Genomic DNA, 20,457 nt, shown 5'->3' on the forward strand with positions numbered 1-20,457 from the left:
TATGAGGTAGCAGTTATGCACAATTTTGTCACTTTCACTTTGGCTCCATAAATCTGTGAAAATAACTTCAAATTATTGTTATACAAAAGTATACATTGTCATATCCATTAACTCACAATTGTCCACATTTACTGACATAATATTGAACACAACTAATTTAATATTTATATACATTTTATTATCAATGAGCTGAAAATAATTGATTACCAAGGTTGGTTGCACTGAAGTAAAACGCCCTTTCGGGGGGCATTCACGCTCTTAGGTACCCGTCAATCGAACCTAGGCGCGCCTCTATTGGTCGTTTAGTCCTGTATATGACAGCACGACCTGTATTCCGGATGAAGCGGGAAAGGCGTGCATCCACACTGGATTGCTAGCTAGTTGCATATTAAGGTAAGTTTCATATTAAGTTTTAAACAACCATTAAGGAATAACCGCGTTTACCTTATAAAGGGAAATTATTACTTGCAATGCAAAGTGAAAGTTTAGCTGTCATTTTCTGAGTGGAATGATGTACTGACTTTAAATGAGTTTAGCGAGCTAGCTATATAGCTACGTTAACTTGCTAGCTAACTAGCTAGCGTTTCCATTTTAGTCATTTAGCAGACGCTCTTATCCAGAGTTACGTATATGTGCTATTAGGGTTAAGTGCCTTGCTCAAGGGGCACATCGACAGATTATTCACCTAGTCGGCTCGGGGATTTGAACCAGCAACCTTTTGGTTACTGGACCAATGCGCTTTTCCTATACATTTCCGAGATATAGGAAGCCATTCTCGTGCTGATGTTCTCTTGATAAGTGCATAACTTCCATTGATTGATTGTAATTGCAATAATTCAGGGTGATTCTGAAACACGTGGGGTGTGCTCATCACCAGGTATAAAAAATAAAGGATGTGCTGCTGACTACCTCATATTCATGGCGCGTTTTCCTCTTCAGATTCCAACCTGCACGTTGAACCATGGCAAGCAAACCGGTGTGGGAGCAGATAGGTGCAGGCTTTGTGCAACATTATTACCAACAGTTTGATTCTGATAGAACCAAACTTGCTGACCTCTATGTGAGTATTTTCATTTCAACACATTTAGAGATGTTTAATGGTGTTTCATGGACCAACTTTGTCATCTGGAAACCTTTGGGTAAATCTCAAGTCTCAATTCCTTGCATCCTCCCCTGGGACTACCCTCCAAATAGCTCTTAAACTCTAGAAGGCATTCTGCCCTCTCCCTACAGTTTACGCTGTTTTAACGTTTAGAAATGTCAATCATCGCTTGTGATAAGTTTTTCAAAACATGAACATAGGGCCGTTATCTTTCATCAAGAGAGCATCCTTCAAATAAAAGATACAATTACTGTAGCATTTTTTTTGCAGATCCATACAGCTATGGTTGCTTCCATCTGGCCAAACTACAGTTCTGCTACACTTCCTGAGTTACACTTACACACAGGTGTTTGTGGCATACTAGGTAGCACAGGTGGTCACCTCTTGTCATCTGTCAGTTTTCTGTAAACAAGCGCAGTAACATGGACATAACCCTATCAAGGTGTACATTTTTGTTTTTTGAAAATTATAAGGTACTTATCCTTGCGAAACTGTACTGCAAGTGACGTCAGCGTCTGGACTCTTAACAAAACTCCCCCGTATAGAAGGTGACTTCGTCCAATGACTCTTGTGTAATGTAATGGAACTGAGAGATGATCTAGGTCTATCCTTCAAACGGCTTTGATAAAGTGGCATGGATGAAGAGGAAACAAGGACTCAAGGAAATACTTTTGAGATGGACCCCTGGTGTGTTCATTAGTCAGATTCAGTTGTAAACGTTTTCCAATAGTAACCATTTCCTCCAAACGGAAAATGTTTTGCAACGATAACAAGAGTTTCTATTGGACAAATTCGGGTAGGTCCCTCCCCGTTTGGTACCTAGAGTAAATGCTAAACGGTTTCTGTTGCAAAGCTAATGGATACACCCCTGCTCATGTTGTTCAGTGTGTAACTGATAAGTTCAGTGAGAGCTCACTGTCTTAAATGACTGTGTGTTTCCAGACTGATGCGTCATGTTTAACATGGGAAGGAGTTGGTTTCCAGGGGCACAAAGCCATTATGGAGAAGATCACTGTAAGTGACATCTTCATTTAAGCTTCACATCATCAAACTAATTATAATGCATAACTTAATTATTTCACATGGTACAGACATAGACCTTGTTGTCTCCCTTACTGCAGAGTTTACCGTTCCAGTCGATCCAGCACAGCATCACCGCACAGGACCACCAGCCCACACCAGACAGCTGTGTGATGAGCATGGTGATGGGACAGCTCAAGGTAGGTTGTTTCAAAAGTAGTGGATGCACGTTCTGTGACTCGCTGGCATAAGAGTTCATACCAGAAACTCAACCACAGCTTAAGATGGTGCCAGTGATTTTGCATCCTTTTCAGTGACAGAGCTGGTGTATACGTTTTTACAGTTGGCGGTCACGTGTGTTAACTGTTTTTGCGAGGCAGAGGACCGTAGTTCAAATGAAGTCAGTGGCAAGTTGAGGGAAGAAATTAAGCTGCTAAGCTAGCACAGTGACACCTGTTCCACTGGGTATTGCTATCTGCACGCTGGGGCTGAAACGGTGCACGTTGAATTGCGGGAGCTTTTCATGGAAGGAGCTACTCCTGTTTTAATTTCAATAGCACCTGAAGATACTTGAGTTTAAAGGGATACTTTGGGATTTTGGCAATGAAGCCGTTTATTTACATTCGTACAGTCAGATGAATTTGTGGATACCATTTTTGTCTGCGTGCACTATGTAGGAAGTTGCTAACTAGCGTTAGTAAAATGACTGGAAGTCTATGGTATCTGCTAGCAGAAAGATAAAAATGGTTTCCACAAGTTAATCTGACTCTGGGGAACTAAAGGGCCTCATTGCCATATTCCCGAAGTATCCCTTTAACTATAATAAACTTTAAATAAATCAAATCGATGGGGCCTGTTATGGTTAATTTCTACTGTATGTAATGTAGTTGAGTAAACTACACTGCTCAAAAAAATAAAGGGAACACTAAAATAACACATCCTAGATCTGAATGAAATAATCTTATTAAATACTTTTTTCTTTACATAGTTGAATGTGCTGACAACAAAATCACATAAATTGGATTTCCATTGATTATTTATCAACCCATGGAGGTCTAGATTTGGAGTCTCACCCAAAATTAAAGTGGAAAACCACACTACAGGCTGATCCAACTTTGATGTAATGTCCATAAAACAAGTAAAAATGAGGCTCAGTAGTGTGTGTGGCCTCCACGTGCCTGTATGACCTCCCTACAATGCCTGGGCATGCTCCTGATGAGGTGGCGGATGGTCTCCTGAGGGATCTCCTCCCAGACCTGGACTAAAGCATCCGCCAACTCCTGGACAGTCTGTGGTGCAACGTGGCATTGGTGGATGGAGCGAGACATGATGTCCCAGATGTGCTCAATTGGATTCAGGTCTGGGGAACGGGCGGGCCAGTCCATAGCATCAATGCCTTCCTCTTGCAGGAACTGCTGACACACTCCAGCCACATGAGGTCTAGCATTGTCTTGCATTAGGAGGAACCCAGGGCCAACCGCACCAGCATATGGTCTCACAAGGGGTCTGAGGATCTCATCTCGGTACCTAATGGCAGTCAGGCTACCTTTGGCGAGCACATGGAGGGCTGTGCGGCCCCCCCCAAAGAAATGCCACCCCACACCATGACTGACCCACCGCCAAACCGGTCATGCTGGAGGATGTTGCAGGCAGCAGAACGTTCTCCACGGCGTCTCCAGACTCTGTCACGTCTGTCACGTGCTCAGTGTGAACCTGCTTTCATCTGTGAAGAGCACAGGGCGCCAGTGGTGAATTTGCCAATCTTTGTGTTCTCTGGCAAATGCCAAACGTCCTGCACGGTGTTGGGCTGTAAGCACAACCCCCACCTGTGGACGTCGGGCCCTCATACCACCCTCATGGAGTCTGTTTCTGACCGTTTGAGCAGACACATGCACATTTGTGGCCTGCTGGAAGTCATTTTGCAGGGCTCTGGCAGTGCTCCTCCTGCTCCTCCTTGCACAAAGGCGGAGGTAGCGGTCCTGCTGCTGGGTTGTTGCCCTCCTACGGCCCCCTCCACGTCTCCTGATGTACTGGCCTGTCTCCTGGTAGCGCCTCCATGCTCTGGACACTACGCTGACAGACACAGCAGACCTTCTTGCCACAGCTCGCATTGATGTGCCATCCTGGATGAGCTGCACTAGCTGAGTCACTTGTGTGGGTTGTAGACTCCGTCTCATGCTACCACTAGAGTGAAAGCACCGCCAGCATTCAAAAGTGACCAAAACATCAGCCAGGAAACATAGGAACTGAGAAGTGGTTTGTGGTCACCACCTGCAGAACCACTCCTTTATTGGGGGTGTCTATAATTTCCACCTGTTGTCTATTCCATTTGCACAACAGCATGTGAAATGTATTGTCAATCAGTGTTGCTTCCTAAGTGGACAGTTTGATTTCACAGAAGTGTGATTGACTTGGAGCTACATTGTGTTAAGTGTTCCCTTTATTTTTTTGAGCAATATATTTGTAGAGGATGATGTTCATCTGTTCTCTTTTCTTTAAAAGGCTGACACGGACCAGGTGATGGGATTTCAACAAACTTTCCTGCTGAAGAACGTGGACAACAAATGGATCTGCACCAACGACATGTTCAGATTGGCACTACATAACTTTGGCGCATAGGAGGAAATGGAAGGATCACGTACATTCCACAGAGTTAGCTTTTTATATTACATTTCAACTTTACATGTATGTGTTTTTGTTAGGGAATGCTTGTCAGATTCTATTGTCTTCAATAAGCTCATGTTAACCAATTTTAAGACTGTTCTGGACAGTTAACTGCAAACTGTTACAGTGATGGTGAATGATGCACAGGAACACAACAGAATAAATTCATTCCCAAATACGTTTGGTACAATTTGCGTTATTGTTATTCAAACTATCCCTATCAGTTCCCAATATTGGCTAACATTTCATCCATACATGCCTTGTTATTAGGACCATAATGTTGATGTTTCTATAGAAAGGGAATGGATGATCCTCTTAGTGATGCTTTTGGCATAATGCTACCATTCTGTGAACAATAAATTGCATATCTGAAATGGCACCTTATTCCCTGTATAATTTGTGTATAGTGTACATTTGACCAGAGCAATGCATCCAAAACGGCGCCCTATTCCCTATATAGGGCACTAGCCGTAGTCAAAAGTCATGCAGTATATAGGCTGCCATTTCGTAAGACATTTATTTTGTGTTGCAAGACAACAGACACACAGCCTGGTAAACTTAGGAGTTTACATGATGAATGACATACCTTACTATACTCGTGTATAAGGGTCAAGGGCTCTTCATAACACAAAAAGAAAACAAAACAGCGAGGATGAAGCTGGCTGGCCTTCATTTGAACATGTGCCTCCTGGATCAGCATCAAAATGCTATGAGGAAGCAGCTATATATGACACAGTCTGTACCTGGCTGGAGACTTCCCTATGGGAAGATCTCAATTGCACACGCCTCACGTCCGCTTTCCTCGTCTTCCCGTTCGAGGTCAGAAGGACCTCTGGCTTTCTCATCCAATGGGTTTTGAGGAGACGAGGACACAAGGTGTATGTTATTGAGCAAGTCCCTAGTTCAGTCTGCGTCTGAAATGGCACTCTTTATAGGGAATAGGGTGTCAGATGCAGACAAGCAAATGATGGCAGCAGGCCCTCTAGCTTGAGACCAAGACTAAAAACCCAGATGACCTATTGACCCTGATGGCAAATGCAACCCAAACACCAAATCCTCTCACAGAAAGATGTGCAAAACTTTGTCAACGCATTCTGCTACAGTACTTGGTTTGTCTCTTCGGAAACAATGTACACCGTATTCTCGCTATCTTCACTGGCACCTTGTTCACATAAGGTGCATATCGAGCAATTTCGCACTCAAGGCCATTGTTCTGAGTGTTGCTCTTAAATATATTTCCATCATGAGGAATACAATAATGAGTAAAGAATACTGACCGTTTTTATTTGAGAGGATGACAAGCCTGTAACAGTTTTAGGATAGGTCTGCAATATTACTGTTGGCCTCCAGGGGGCGATCACAGTTTGGCGACAATTCGCTAGAAGTAATTTATTTTCACCTGAAGGTGGTGATTTGAAGAGACAATGGCTGTGTCCGAATACTCATGCTAGTGTACTAAATAGTACGTGAAAAAAAGTTTTATAGTATGTGAAAATAGTACTCCGAATGCGTTATCTAATGCGTGATTGTGTTGACTCCCACCATTCATATTTTGGTACAGTATGACAATTTATCTGATTATCAGCTGTTGTCAAATGTTATTCATTAAAGACGAGTGAATTGTAAATAGATTAAACTCCGAAATGAGTATGCAATTTAGTATGTAGTACGCTAGTATGGGTATTCGGACACGTCTACTGTCACAATGCAACTGTTGACAAGCAAACCTGACTATAGGAGTGAAAGTTGAGGAAAGTTCAGCTTTAAAAATAAATGTATCGGCAATGGGCTTTCAAGAGATAGTCACTCGCCAGCCACTAGTAGACCATGGCGTTAGGGCACCAATCAATACATTAACAACCATATATGATGACCCAATTGACAATGTGTAAATCTGTGTTCATGTCTCGTTCCTGAAGATAGTTTTACAGAATGGAGTTGATTGAATAGCTTTAGCTGGCGAGCCAAATTTTGCTGTGGCTACAATTAGTAGATTTATTTGTTTTTGCGTAACATATAAAATATAACGATAAGAAATATTGTTATTCTTGATTCGTACCTTTCAAATACCATTGCAATTTTATTTTTGTCATTTCTAACACACTACTTTATTGTATTAAAAGGTAGCACGTAATTAAATTCTTGTTTTTTTCTTCAAATAATGGACTGGAAGGGAAGTCTACCATTGGCTGATGAACAGTGGCATGATATGAGGTCACCATAAAATCTTTTTGGCCCTCCCCTTTGCCTCAATTTCCTGACAGCCTATTGGTTGTTTTGAATTGTACCATGTGACTAGCTAGCTTTTTCCAGAGCCTTTATTCTGTCTGTAGCCACACCCACACTTCTTTTGTGCTCTTATATAATGTTTATTAGCCCAATTAACTCATCAATTAATAGTGAAATGGAAGGAAATCACTACGAAACTTCAATTATGTTTGGAAAGTTCCCCAATTTAGTCCACAGCTAACTTCAATCTCATTGGTCATCCTCCATATATGCTAATTAGGACCCAAACGTCATGTCCTGAACACAAGCGCCATTTTTTACTTCAGGAGGAGGGTGAAACAGCACAATACATCAATTATTTCACTTTAATGTGAATCATTATTTCCTGAATTAACTTTGGCGGCTGCATCTTGTCCGGGGAGGTGAGTGGCAGAGTTTCGTCCAGGTGGATTGATTGCACACTTTCGTGACACCGAGACTAAAGCGTTGGCGAATTGGTGAAACTATCCATACACGGTAAAAAAAAAAAAAGACGCGACAGCCATCCTTTTATAACCGGAGAAGCAAAAGCAAAGGTAATTGTATGTAGCCCGGTCAGTCAACATCTTCAACAGTTCATCACAAATCTACACCTATTGTAGCCATTGTCGACATTTGCGCAGATCCACTTCCATAAATCAGCCAACCAGGCATGTTTGTATGCAGTTCAACCAATGATTGATCATTGAGTTCAACACGGCTAGCTAGCTAGCATTTTAGCTTATTTTTATTCCCGCCAATGCATACAATTAGATGGTTTTAGTTATATTTTTGCTGTCGAGTCCACCGGCCGCTTTTGGTGACCCTTCGTGGCATAGGCGTCCCATTCGAATGACTGCCCTTTCAACTTCGATGGTAATTTCTGTGCCTACCATGGGGCATGGTGACCACGGGTGAGGGGGGGGATTCAGGATTTGTTTCCGGAGAGGGAGTCTGTAAAACGGCTGCCACATCCAAGGAAGGCACGCAGATGTTCAACTCCTGTGTCTGGGATCTACTTAGCTAGCCAGCTAACGTTAGCTAGCTAGTGACGAAAAAGAACAATACAGGACTCTTTCGAGTGACTGTAATTTGAACGAATACACTCAGGGCTGCCAACTTTTTAAGAACGCTTAGAGTGAGATTTGCTATGTGAATTTCATTTTTCCCTGGCACAACCCCTAGACATTAGGGACATTTTACTGTTTTAAAGTTAATTTCCTGCAATTCTACGTATTTTGACATGGCTTAGGCCTATGACCAGGGTGGAAAATAAAACCACAGGTCCGGTGTTTTTCAGGATACGTTGAACATGAAATTAACTTAATTTGCCGACTTTAACATTTCACACCTCCATTATGCATATGTTTGTGAAACCTTATTTAGGTTGATTGACACTTTATTCAGACAGTAAAGAAATAAAATGGGGAGAAACAGTATGAAGGTTGGAAACGGGGATTGATCCCTATTCTCAGATGGAAAGTATGTGACACGTGCAGGGTAGTGTTACCACTACACCAAGGCTCTGCACAGGAAATACTAACACTTTAATGGTTGATAGCAATGTGTAACCAAATCATAGTTTGCAGTCTCCTTGTCCATGGACTGCTTTCAAGGTAAATACAAACATTTTGTAATTTGGGTGAACTCTTTTTAAAATAAGGCTTGAAAAAAATCCTGCTTGCTCTCCAGGAGGGTTCACCACCCCTGATCTATGTTTCCCAAGTGCTGGGTGTTTGAAAATGTTCTTGTTATAATAATTCATATCTCAATCACCCAACTCTCAATCACCCACAATTGACTGAATATCAATATTCAGGTGGTTTATGTCTACTAGTTGAAGATCCTTGCCATAATCTTACTCTACCGAGATGAAATATTATGCGTTTGAGTTGAGTCCCCTACCATCTGCCTAGCATGTGCACAATACTAAAATAAAAAATGATTTGAGGCTTGGAGTATTTCATATCCAATGCTTATTTGTATGGTTTATTCAAAACTGTCCATGAATGGCTGCAAAAATACATAGCATCATAATTCATTTTCAAAGACACGTAGGTATATCTGACTTCAAATATGTGATTACACTGGCAAAATTGGAAAGAAGTGGAATAATAAAATACGTTTGGGGAATAAGTGTTTTTGCTGACAAGCACACTAATTCCCCAATATTTTAGCCCATTGTTAACAATGAGAATTGTTCCACTGATCAGGCTAAATAGTCAATAAAATCTCCTGAATACAAGATGCCATAAATCTGCCCCTACACCCTAACCAAAAAATATATATATATTCATTGTCCCCGCTCCAGAATCAAACTTACACTTTTGGGTTCACAATCTTTTATTTATTTTTTTTTTTCACCGCTTTTTTCTCCCCAATTTCGTGGTATCCATTTGGTAGTAGTTACTGTCTTGTCTCATCGCTGCAACTCCCGTACGGACTCGGGAGAAACGAAGGTCAAGAGCCATGCGTCCTCCGAAACAACCCAACCTAGCCGCAATGCTTCTTGACACAATGCACATCCAACCCGGAAGCCAGCCGCACCAATGTGTACACCTGGTCAGCGTGCACTGTGCCTTGCCCGACACAGGAGTCGCTAGTGCACGATGAGACAAGGATATCCCTGCCGGCCTAGCCCGGACGACGCTGGGCCAATTGTGCACCGCCCCATTGGCCTCCCGGACGCAGCCGGCTGCGACAGAGCCCGGGCTCAAACCCAGAATCTCTGGTGGCACAGCTAGCACTGCGATGCAGTGCCTTAGACCACTGCGCCACCCGGGAAGCCGCTTGGGTTCACAATCTTGACAAAATTATTTTCATAGTTTCAAATCATGTCACCCTACCAAACTTCCCTGCTAAAACATACTGTAGGTCTGTCTGCTGCCTTTTCGTTGTCACAGCCTAAATGCCAATCGCCAAATGAGGTGATTTAATGCAAGTGTGGATTAAATCGGTTTAAGTACATCATGTCAAAAGGCTGCATTCTGCAATCGGGACGGGAGTAACAGCAACCTAGTTTTGGCAAAATTGTACATAAAACAGCTATCAGTTTTATAAACGCAGTGGAGTACATTCTCTCTTTCTCTGTTTAGCTCCTCTAATCTTGAGGGACGTAAAAAAAAATCTAAAACTGCATCCAATCCCGTTGATCCCTTACATTAGTGGTTCCCAACAGCGGCGTGCCCCCTGGGGAGGGGGACAGGTTTTTATATAATTTAATTTTTTAAATACACACTTAAGGAGCTCAGTCCTGCTTTAAACTTACTCTTGAAAGTTGTAATAGTATGCAATTTCGAAAGTGGGCAGTGTATCATCACTTCCTCTTGTCATGTTAGTCATTGTATACCTTAGAGCTATTTATAACTTGTCAGAAATGTCCAGATCAACTAGCCTATGTCAGCTAATGTTTTTTTACTTAGATGTTGTAATATGTCACTCAAATCACATTAATACGCATTAGATGTGGCAAAATGTATAGAATTGCAAGAAAATTTGCTTTAAAACTATAAAAGGTTCTTTGCACCACATGACAAAATGTGTAGAATTGCAGGTAATAAGCTTTAAACCTGCACCAAGAAGAGGGGTGTGAACAGTTTGTCATGAACAGTTCTTGTGCACATAGGGGTGGTGTGGAATGTTCCAATGCTTGTAGGGGGGACCCAGAGTGAAAAAGTTTGGGAACCCCTGCCTTACATAAGTAGACCAATCATATGCTTCAATGTGCTGCGGTTCAGTGCTGTTGCAAGACAGGCCAATGATAGAGGTTCTGCTCGTGATAAGTTGCAGGCACAGAGTCAGATTTTCAAAACGATTTGGAGCACAGTTTAAAAGTTAACACACTGACTATACAATGGACTAATTCTACAAATAACAGCAGTACTTTTCAGTGCGTGAGATATAAGGTGTGGTGTAAGGAGGATCAAATGCGTGAGTTGGCAGCACCTGTACACTTCATAGACTTTAATGAGGATCCATTACTGATGTTTAGAAGCATTTTTCCAGTGGTCAGAAACTTGTGAAAGTGCTATTAATTATGTTTTAACAGTCAAATTTGACTGCCAGTTATATATTGTCCATCGGTATGACGTAATGTCCCGCCTCATGCTTAACAAATAATTGTTAAGCATGAGGCAGGTAACATTTGATCAATACACAAGTAAGAATTGCTTTTTTTGAAATTGAGGTTTAGTGAAATCACTGAATCTTACCCTAAATGTAATGGTGAGACACTTGGTTATCATCGTTATACATGCAAATAGTTTTTTAATTGAAATGCCAGAATATGATTACTGATTTTAAAGACAAAATAATTGACTATTTCGTTACTTCTATCATTCAACCTTTGTTAACATGTATTGTAATGTCACACCAGAGGACACGTTCAAGGCACTAATGCATGAAATGGTTCCTTAAATTGGATAAACTTAAAAATAGGTGGCTATATAACATTGTATTGTTTAGACAGTTTATTACAGCTATATGTTTGGCTTTAAATCTTTACATTTTTTACTTTTGTTTTGACCGTATGGAAACTACCCAAATGTTCATGTTATCTTGCTGTGTGGCGCATGGTGCTAGATTTGGCAAGAGTAGCTGTATTGGGTGAGGGTAACATGAAAGGCATTTCCAATTCTTGTCACTAAATCACATTTTATTGGTTGCATGCATATATTTAGCAGATATTGCGGGTGTAAATAAATGCTTGTGTTCCTAGCTCCAAAAATAATATCTAACAATGCACACGTCTAAAAGTAAAAGAATTAGGCCGTAAATGTAAACCAATAGCCTATGAGCCATAAACGCATTAATCCATAGGCTACATTCATGGATGTCAAAGCTCGATCTTTAACCAGAGATCACTTTTTTTTCTCTTTTTTTTTTTATTTATACACACACACTGTAAAACTATTTGGTGGAATGTGCTTTGTGGCTGCCCGAACAGACAAGTGAAATTGTCCTGTTTTAATTTTTTTGAAGATGTTAATTTGCTTTGACTCTAGTGCTCCATTTGTACATGTGCATTTGCAGAGCACAACAAAAAAAATAAACCAAGACAAGCATCACACAGTTCTCCTTAAATTCCCTTTCCCCTCTGTGTATCACTCACTCAATTGCGTTCCAACTGCTCCCTCTACACAGGTGTGCTAAGGGGGCACACAAACCCCTATTAGGCCTACAGAAATGAATGCCTAGAAAAACCTATCTAAATGATGGGATACACAAGCTACATTCCTTGCAAAATGACAGTTTTGTCACATTCAAAATGGACTGGTTGATTGAAGTAGGAAATGTGTTCCAACAGAGAGCTGCACTTTTGGAATAATTGTGTCCTGTCTATTTTCCACTTCGGCTACTTTGCGAACTGCTAGGGCCTTAAACATACAGGTTCCACACTGAAAATATGCAAAAACATTAGTTTGATAAAGACAGAGCGTATTTTCATCAGAATCATAAAGCCTAGGCCTCACCAAACAGATTTCGTGGCCGTAATTATTTTGTAATCCTGAAAAATTGCCAAGTTGAGCCACGTTTGAAACGATCACTCTGAATAACAGTTCCATATGCAAGATGCACTTCACTTCGCAGTGACTATTTTTTTTCATTTGGAAAAATATTCTGTTCTATTTTATTATATGACATGTTCTTTTTTGTTTTTTTTACTAGAAAATAGGTGTCTTGAATGCCCTTGAAAGGGCTTGGGAAATAAGAGCGTCATGTCGACTAAATTAACAAAGCAAGGCTATACCATTGCACAGCCATAGGCTTCTACAAGCAAGTGCAGTTGCTGCCTCCTTTTTAGAGATTGTATTCCACCATATAATATAACCAGTCTATTACCGTTTCAATAAATGTACCTTAAATGGCAATTTATTGACTGAATATACACTATATGACCAAATATATGTGGACACCTACTCAAACATCTCATTCCAAAATGAGCCTCCACTCTTCTGGGAAGGCTTTCCGCTAGATGTTAGAACATTGTTGTGGGACTTGCTTCCATTCAGCTACGTGCATTACTGAGGTCAGGCACTGATGTTGGGCCAGTCAAGTTCTTCCACACTGATCTCGACAAACCATTTCTGTATGGACCTCACTTTGTGCACGGGAGCATTGTCATGCTGAAACAGGAAAGGGCCTTACACAAAGTTGGAAGCACAGGATCGCCTAGAATGTATGCTGTAGCGTTAAAATCCCCTTTCACTGGAACTAAGGGGCCTATCCCAAACCATGAGAAACAGCCACAGACCATTATTTCTCCTCCACCAAACTTTACAGTTGGCACTATCCATTGGGGCAGGTAGCGTTCTCCTGGCATACGCCAAACCCAGATTCATCTGTCGGACTGCCAGATGGTGAAGCGTGATTCATCACTCCAGAGTTCAATGGCGGTGAGCTTTACACCGCTCCAGGCATTGGCATTGCGCATGGTGATATTAGGCATCTGTGCAGCTGCTTGGCCATGGAAACTCATTTCATGAAGCTCCTGACAAACCGTTATTGTGCTGACGTTGCTTCCGGAGGCAGTTTGGAACTCGATAGTGAGTGTTGCAACCGTTCTGAGCTTGTGTGACCTACCACTTTGCGGCTGAGCTGTTGTTTCTCCTAGATGTTTCCACTTCACAATAACAGCACTTACAGATGACCAAGGGCAGCTCTAGCATGGCAGACATTTGACTAACTGACTTGTTGGGAAGATGGCATCCTATGACGGTGCCACGTTGAAAGTCACTGAGCTCTTCAGTAAAGCCATTCTACTGCCAATGTTTGTCTATGGAGATTGCATGGCTGCTTGATTTTTATACACCTGTCAGCAACGGGTGTGGCTGAAATGTACGAATCCACTCATATGAAGGGGTATCCACATACTTGTGTATATAAAATGTATCTCATGCAAACTCTTGTATATTAAGTTTACATTTCACTCCTTGACAAGTCACTAGACTCAAAGCCATGAGGATAGAACACATTTCAAACTTTGCTTGTTAGGGGTAGTTAGTTGCAGAAACAATGGAATGGTTTAGTCGACAGTGCATTTAGAACGTTTGACCCCTTCCCTTTCTCCACATTTTGTTACATTACAGCCTTATTCTAAATAAAAAAATCTACACACTACCCCATAATAACAAAGCGAAAACAGGTTTGAATACATATTTACATATGTATTCAGACCCTTTGCTATGAGACTTGAGCTCAGGTGCATCCTGTTTTCATTGATCATTCTTCCGATGTTTCTGCCAATTGATTGGACATTATTTGGAAAAGCACACACCTGTTTTACGTAAGGTCCCACGGTTGACAGTGCCTGCATACTTTTTTTGTATATTTTTTTTTACTCAGTACTTTGTTGAATGTTTATCAAGGATCTCTCTGTACTTTGCTCCGTTCATATTTGCCTCGATCCTGACTAGTCTCCCAGTCCCTGCCGCTAATGAACATCCCCACAGCACGATTCTTCCACCACCATGCTTCACCATAGGGATGGTGCCAGGTTTCCACCAGACGTGACGCTTGGCATTTAGGCCAAAGAGTTCAATCTTGGTTTCATCAGACCAGAGAATCTTGTTTTTCATGGTCTGAGAGTGCTTTAGGTGCCTTTTGGCAAACTCCATGTGGGCTGTCATGTGCCGTTTACTGAGGAGTGGCTTCCATCTGGCCACTCTACCATAAAGGCCTGATTGGTGGAGTGCTGCAGAGATGGTTGTCCTTCTGGGAGGGTCTCCCATCTCCACAGAGGAACTCTACAGCTCTGCCAGAATGACTATTGGGTTCTTGGTCACTTCCCTGACCAAGGCCCATCTCCCCTGATTGCTCAGTTTGGCTGGGCAGGCCTATTCTAGGATGAGTCTTGGTGGTTCCAAACTTCTTCCATTTAAGAATGATGGAGGCCAACTGTGTTCTTGGGAACCTTCAATGCTGCAGACATTTTTTGGTACCTTTCCCCAGATCTGTGCCTCGACACAGACCTGTCTCAGAGCTCTACAGACAATTCCTTCGACCTCATGGCTTGGTTTTTACCTGACATGCACTGTCAACTGTTGGACCTTATATAGACAGGTGTGTGCCTTTCCAAATCATGTCCAATGAATTGAATTTACCCCAGGTGGACTCCAAGTTGTAGAAACAGCTTAAGGATGATCAATGGAAACAGGATGCACCTGAGCTCAATTTCAAGTCTCATAGCAAAGGGTATGAATACTTGTGTAAATTAGGGGTGGCAGGTGGCCTAGTGGTTAAAGCGTTGGGCCAGTAACCAAAAGGTTGCTGGAATGAATCACCGAGCTGACAAGGTAAAAATCTGTCGTTCTGCCCCCTGAGCTAGTTATAACCCACTGTTCCCTGGGAGCCAAAGACATGGATGTTGATTACGGCAGCCCCCCACACCTCTGATTCAGAGGGGTTGGGTTAATTGCGGAAGACACATTGCAGTTGTACAACTGACAGTTGTGTGTAGATTGTTTAGGGATTGTTTTTATTTAGTCCTTTTTAGAATAACGTAACAAAATGTGGAAAAGGTCAAGGGGCTCTCAATACTTTCCGAAGGCACGATATATTTATTAGGGCAATTAGGATTTGTTATATGTAATGGATATGATAAATTAGTCATCGTCACTCTTGGCATAGACATATGTGTACATAGGCCTATTTATTTTACATTTTGAGAACTAGGAAAAAGAATCATGCAAGTACTCAGTCAAATCCCATCCCTAGTTTGGATGTGTATAATATTACCTGGCCTAACATGAGGCCTCTCTCTTTCAGGAAGCTGAGGAACAATGTATCAGGTCCCGGTTGGAAACTTGGAGAACATCCGAAAAACAAGGAGAAGAGTGAAACATATTTTGAGTGATTTTGGACTGGAGGATTGCAAAAACCTTCTGGAAGTATGTTATTGTTGTGCAATTTTTATGTTTAAAACTATCTGTTTTATCGGTATCAGAGTATTGTAGCAACTATTGTTTGGGGGCTAGATGAGGCATAATTATTGCCATATTACCCATTGTTTATAGGCATGGATTGTACTTTTCCCATAACTCTGTACCAAATGGCACCCTATTCCCGATGGTCAAAGATTGTGCACTGTAAAGGGAATAAGGTGCCATTTGGTACAAATGATAATGAATGTTCAGAGATCATTGATCAGTGTTTTCTTCCCATGATACTTAGCTGTTTGTCCTTAACTGTATGTTGTTGTCTGTCACCAACTTCCAGGAGCTGCAGAAGAAGGAGAAGAACTCTGATGAAGATTCTGATTCTGATGAGGCATTCCAGGAGACTGAGTGGGTGGACCTCAGTGAGCCCTTCCCAGGCAAGAGGAAGAAAAAGGTAAAATGGCTCCTGGAAAGATGAGGACGTCTGATAGGGATGCATCAGTTAATTCAGTTCACACTTAATCAGCATCTGAAATGGCTATGTAGGGACACACTCCGTACAAAAAAATATAACATGCATTCCTTAGTGAAATGACGGATCAATATAAAATTATTTTGCTAATCATGCGTCTCCTTCCCCCAGTGGCCGTACCGCACGCGGCTGTTGTGCTGCTCCCTCTGCAAGTACTCCACCCGGAACTGGTACTCCTACAAGAGTCATCTACAGCGGAGCCATGAGTATGAGAGGAAACTGTGTGTCCTGGCTCCCTGCCAGATCTGCTCCTTTGTCGCCCACCCCCGACTCCTCAAGAAGCACCTCCTCCTCTTCCATGGCTCTCCAAACGTGGACCAAGATGCAGCGTCTCTGCATTCAACTACCAAGAAAGGGGACCGGTTTAAGTGTCGTAAGTGCCGATATGTGGACTCAAACCTGTTCTCAATGAAGAAGCACGTCCTGCTGAACCACCTGGAGAAGCTGTGGCACCACTTCTCAGGACGGATACCAGACACTAAGTTCCCCCATACAGCCTCCAGGCAGTTCTGTAAGGTCTGTAAGATGGCTATTGAAAGCACGGAGCACATGCTGCACCACATCCTGGCCTCTCCCACTCACCAGTGGGCCTGCGCTCAGATCAGGACCTGGATCTTGGAGAACACTCAGTACGCCAAGCCCACAAATTACCAAACACTGGCCCCTAAAAAACAGCTGCCACAGGTGTCCAGTCCTGAGCAGCTAGCAGGGCCCAACCAGAGCTTCCTCCCCCCCCAGGCCCTGGTTCAGCTGGCCGGTGCTGAGGCAAAGGGCCTCGTCCAGCCTGGTGCTACTGTCAAGCTGCAGAGTGCTCTGCCACAGGGGGCCATCTCAGCCACCATGCCCATCGGCCAGACCATGGTCAGACTGCCCTCTGGCGCCTCACTACCTGGTGCTCCTCGCAACCAGGTGCCTTTCGCCATAGGGGTCCAAGGTCAGCAGCAGCCCCAGCAGGTCTTCCTGCCCCCGAGGGTGCAGATCAGCATTCCAGGTATGTCCCAGGCCCTCATGGTGACTCAGCGCCTCCCCTTGAACCAGGGGACCCCCCAGGGTACAATGCTCCAGAGCAACCCTCAGGGCACCATGCTGACGTCCCAGTCCCTCCTCAGCCACCTCTTCCCCACGGGCAACAAGGTCAACGGCATGCCCACCTACACCTTCGCCACGCCGGTGGGCATGCCCAGCCAGGCGAGTAACATCCAGCTGATCAGCAAGGCTCCTCAACCAATCAAACCAGCAGGTAATCCTGCTCTCAACTCCAAAGCCAAGAAGTGGATCACCTGTCCCATCTGTAATGAACTGCTCCCTTCCAATGTCTATGAGGCTCACCAACAAGCTGCCCACAAGGCCCAGCCCAGAACAGCTAAGCAGCAGGGCCTGGCTGCCCGCGCTCCCTTCCTCAGGAAGATGCCTGACAAGACAGTCAAGTGTTTGAAGTGTAAGATCCTGCTGTCTGAGAAGGGCCTCTTTGAACACCTACTGCACGGGCTCAACTGCCTTTACTGTCCTGGGATGTTCTACTCCATCCAACAACTGGTTGAACACACAAACACACAACACAACCCCACACAGAAGGCCAACTGTGACTTCATGAGGCGGGAGTATAGACTGTACACAGACGACAGCGGTAACCTTCTGTTCCCCTACTTTGACATCAACACCATGGCCCCCAAAGAGATCCTGGGAGACGCAGAGCTGAAACTGGCTCTGGTCACCAACTCCCTAGACCTGATCTTCCTCAAGATGCAGCCTGGTGGTAAACAGGAAGTGTGTCGGAACCCCAGTAAAACGACGCGGACCGACTGCCCCTTCTGTGAAGAGAAGTGTGTCACAGTGGAGAACTACCAGGCCCATCTGAGTGGGAAGCACTGCATCGCACCCACCGTCCATGCCATCCTCAAGACCGCAGCATTTAAATGCATCTACTGCAACGGCGTCTACACAGGCAAGACCACGCAGAGAGCTATAGTAATCCATCTACAGCGCTGCCGCCGTGCCCCCAAGACCCCTAAAGACGCAGACAGACTCCAGCCTGCGCCCACCAACGGACGCCAACAGCAGGTCATGGCCTTTAAGCAGATGGTCCAGGTGCCAGGTCTGTACTCTGCCCAGCTCCCTCCAGTCCCCATGGCAGCGCAGGCCTCCATCCCTGTCCCCCTGCCCTCTGAGTCCCCTGCTGAGCTACAGAGCAAGCTGAGGCTGGAGGCGGCCTTCAGGGAGGCCATGGAGGCCAACAAGAAAGAGAGGGATGCGCGGGCAGCTTTCCGTAAGCAACGAGAGAAGGAAAAACGAGAGCAGGCACCCAAGATGGACCCCTATATTCAGCTGGCGCTGGACCCCAGTGGGATGGAGAAACGCCCCTCTGAGGAGCGGAAAGACTTCCTCACCAGATACTTCCACACCAAGCCGTACCCCACCAAGAAGGAGTCTGAGGAGCTCTCCAAGAGACTGTGGCTGACCCGGACTGAGGTGTCCACCCTGTTTGGAATGAAGCGCACCAAGTGCATGAAGGCCATTCAGAAGAACAGCCCTACCATCTTCATGGGCTTCAACATGACACAGCTGAAGAAACTTAAGCACGACCTCCTCATCCCAGAGGTGGAACCTGCAGAACCAGAAAAGATGGCTGACCAGGAAGTGGAACCTGACAAACCAGAACAGACGGATTCTCCAGAAGGAGAGAAACCAGAAATTTCTGTTCCAAAAGAAGATCCTTTAGAACCACATCAGATGGATGTTCCAGAGATGGATCCTTTAGAACCACAGCCAATGGCTGTCTGAGTTGTCACTTCAGAGTGCATGTACAGTCTGTATAGATACTTTTACCTGGATGACTGCAACAGACTGCAGTGCCCTGAAATGTATACTTTTATATTGATGTTAATCTCCCTGCTAGTAATTGTCAACTAAATTTTAGATGTTGACTTATTATTCTCCTTTTCGTAGAACTGTAAATCAAATGTTGACATTCTCACAGGCTACATGTTAAAACAAACCTCTGTATACAAGTGTAAAAAATGTAAAGCCAAGTGAGGACTGTATTAGTATTAGACACTGTTTTCAGGGGTTTGTTTCATACAACCACAGCACGGTTAAATCCACCATTTCCTCCTAGGGGGCATCTTTAAGATGTTTTCAGCCTAATGACCATGATTCAGTTTGAATAATATTTTGAAATGCTGTCAAATGTTAAAGCTATATAAAGACACCTGTATTTGGTATTATGTAAGTATTCAAACTGGGATCATTGACGGACTTTCAAACTACTACACCATTTAACTCTCATGTTCAGAATGTTAATGAACAGTATTTGTCAATTTTGTGTTTCTGTATCATAAGACTTATTTTCTGTATGTATAATAGTTATTGTCCTTTGTTCTCAATAGTAACTCAAATCTATTATGTGATTATATGAATCCATTGACCAGATGAGACTGAGTATATTCATAACTGTAAGACATTGTCCATCTTTTCAGAATGTGTATCGAGTGCTGTTCTTCCCGCTATTGGAACTATGTGGTGGCTCATTCAGTTTGCAAAAAAATACAGATTTTTGCCGTAGCCTCCATCACTTTCACCCTTGTTGCTTTTTATGTTTGTCCACTCATTTTGTTGTAAGTTATTTGGTGAACACGGGCAACCTCTCCTGGTGTTTTTACCATTATTTTCCTATGCTAATTCCCTTGTGGGTTTTTCTTCCTTGTTTCTACTTCTTCCTGTGTCACTTGCAATTGATTGTCAGGTTTTTATGTACTATATACCTGTTGGGTTTTAGATGGGTTCAGTCCTTCAGAAGCTAAAATGTGTATAGACTTGGAAGGTTTGAGCCTTCTGATGCATTGTGGAGAATAAACTTTTTCCAATAAATATTTCACTGCTTCAGCTTGCTCATTAATGGGTGTCTGTCTGAGAAAGCTTGTCTAACCAAAGTGGGCTATTGTAAAAGAAAGCTATTGCGTGTATGTCTATCTATAAAGATCATAATTATGTTTCTGTGTAGCCAGTGCATTGAGCCA

The 20,457-nt window shown here is 43.2% G+C and overlaps 2 protein-coding genes across 3 annotated transcripts; both read left to right on the top strand.

The window, feature by feature from the left end:
- The first annotated feature begins 257 nt into the window (after positions 1–257).
- Positions 258–4,964, top strand: LOC106570230 (nuclear transport factor 2). The gene is made up of 5 exons (XM_014142329.2): positions 258–393; positions 940–1,060; positions 2,045–2,116; positions 2,224–2,322; positions 4,625–4,964. Exons 2-5 carry the CDS (start codon positions 962–964, stop codon positions 4,739–4,741), a joined length of 387 nt encoding a protein of 128 aa, XP_013997804.1. The 5' UTR covers positions 258–393; positions 940–961; the 3' UTR covers positions 4,742–4,964.
- A 2,319-nt stretch (positions 4,965–7,283) lies between these two features.
- On the top strand, positions 7,284–20,312 carry LOC106570229 (activity-dependent neuroprotector homeobox protein 2). Of its 2 annotated transcripts, none has more exons than XM_014142328.2 (4): positions 7,284–7,437; positions 15,800–15,921; positions 16,250–16,363; positions 16,553–20,312. In XM_014142328.2, the coding sequence occupies exons 2-4, from the start codon at positions 15,814–15,816 to the stop codon at positions 19,220–19,222; spliced, it is 2,892 nt and encodes a 963-aa protein (XP_013997803.1). In that variant the 5' UTR covers positions 7,284–7,437; positions 15,800–15,813; the 3' UTR covers positions 19,223–20,312. The 2 variants fall into 2 exon arrangements, with proteins under 2 accessions (XP_013997803.1, XP_013997802.1); XM_014142327.2 differs by having other exon boundaries at positions 7,299–7,590.
- Positions 20,313–20,457: the final 145 nt, after the last annotated feature.

Source organism: Salmo salar, chromosome ssa14, assembly GCF_905237065.1.
Source record: "Salmo salar chromosome ssa14, Ssal_v3.1, whole genome shotgun sequence".
Classification (NCBI taxonomy): domain Eukaryota; kingdom Metazoa; phylum Chordata; class Actinopteri; order Salmoniformes; family Salmonidae; genus Salmo; species Salmo salar.

What these genes read in the sequence shown, in the direction of transcription:
- LOC106570230 (XM_014142329.2), top strand. Translation starts at nt 962, where the DNA reads ATGGCAAGCAAACCGGTGTGGGAGCAGATAGGTGCAGGCTTTGTGCAA. An exon ending in CCATTATGGAGAAGATCACT is followed by an intron (nt 2,117 to 2,223) that starts GTAAGTGACATC and finishes CCCTTACTGCAG; the next exon opens with AGTTTACCGTTCCAGTCGAT. An exon ending in TGGTGATGGGACAGCTCAAG is followed by an intron (nt 2,323 to 4,624) that starts GTAGGTTGTTTC and finishes TTTCTTTAAAAG; the next exon opens with GCTGACACGGACCAGGTGAT.
- LOC106570229 (XM_014142328.2), top strand. Translation starts at nt 15,814, where the DNA reads ATGTATCAGGTCCCGGTTGGAAACTTGGAGAACATCCGAAAAACAAGG. An exon ending in ATTGCAAAAACCTTCTGGAA is followed by an intron (nt 15,922 to 16,249) that starts GTATGTTATTGT and finishes ACCAACTTCCAG; the next exon opens with GAGCTGCAGAAGAAGGAGAA. An exon ending in CAGGCAAGAGGAAGAAAAAG is followed by an intron (nt 16,364 to 16,552) that starts GTAAAATGGCTC and finishes TCCTTCCCCCAG; the next exon opens with TGGCCGTACCGCACGCGGCT.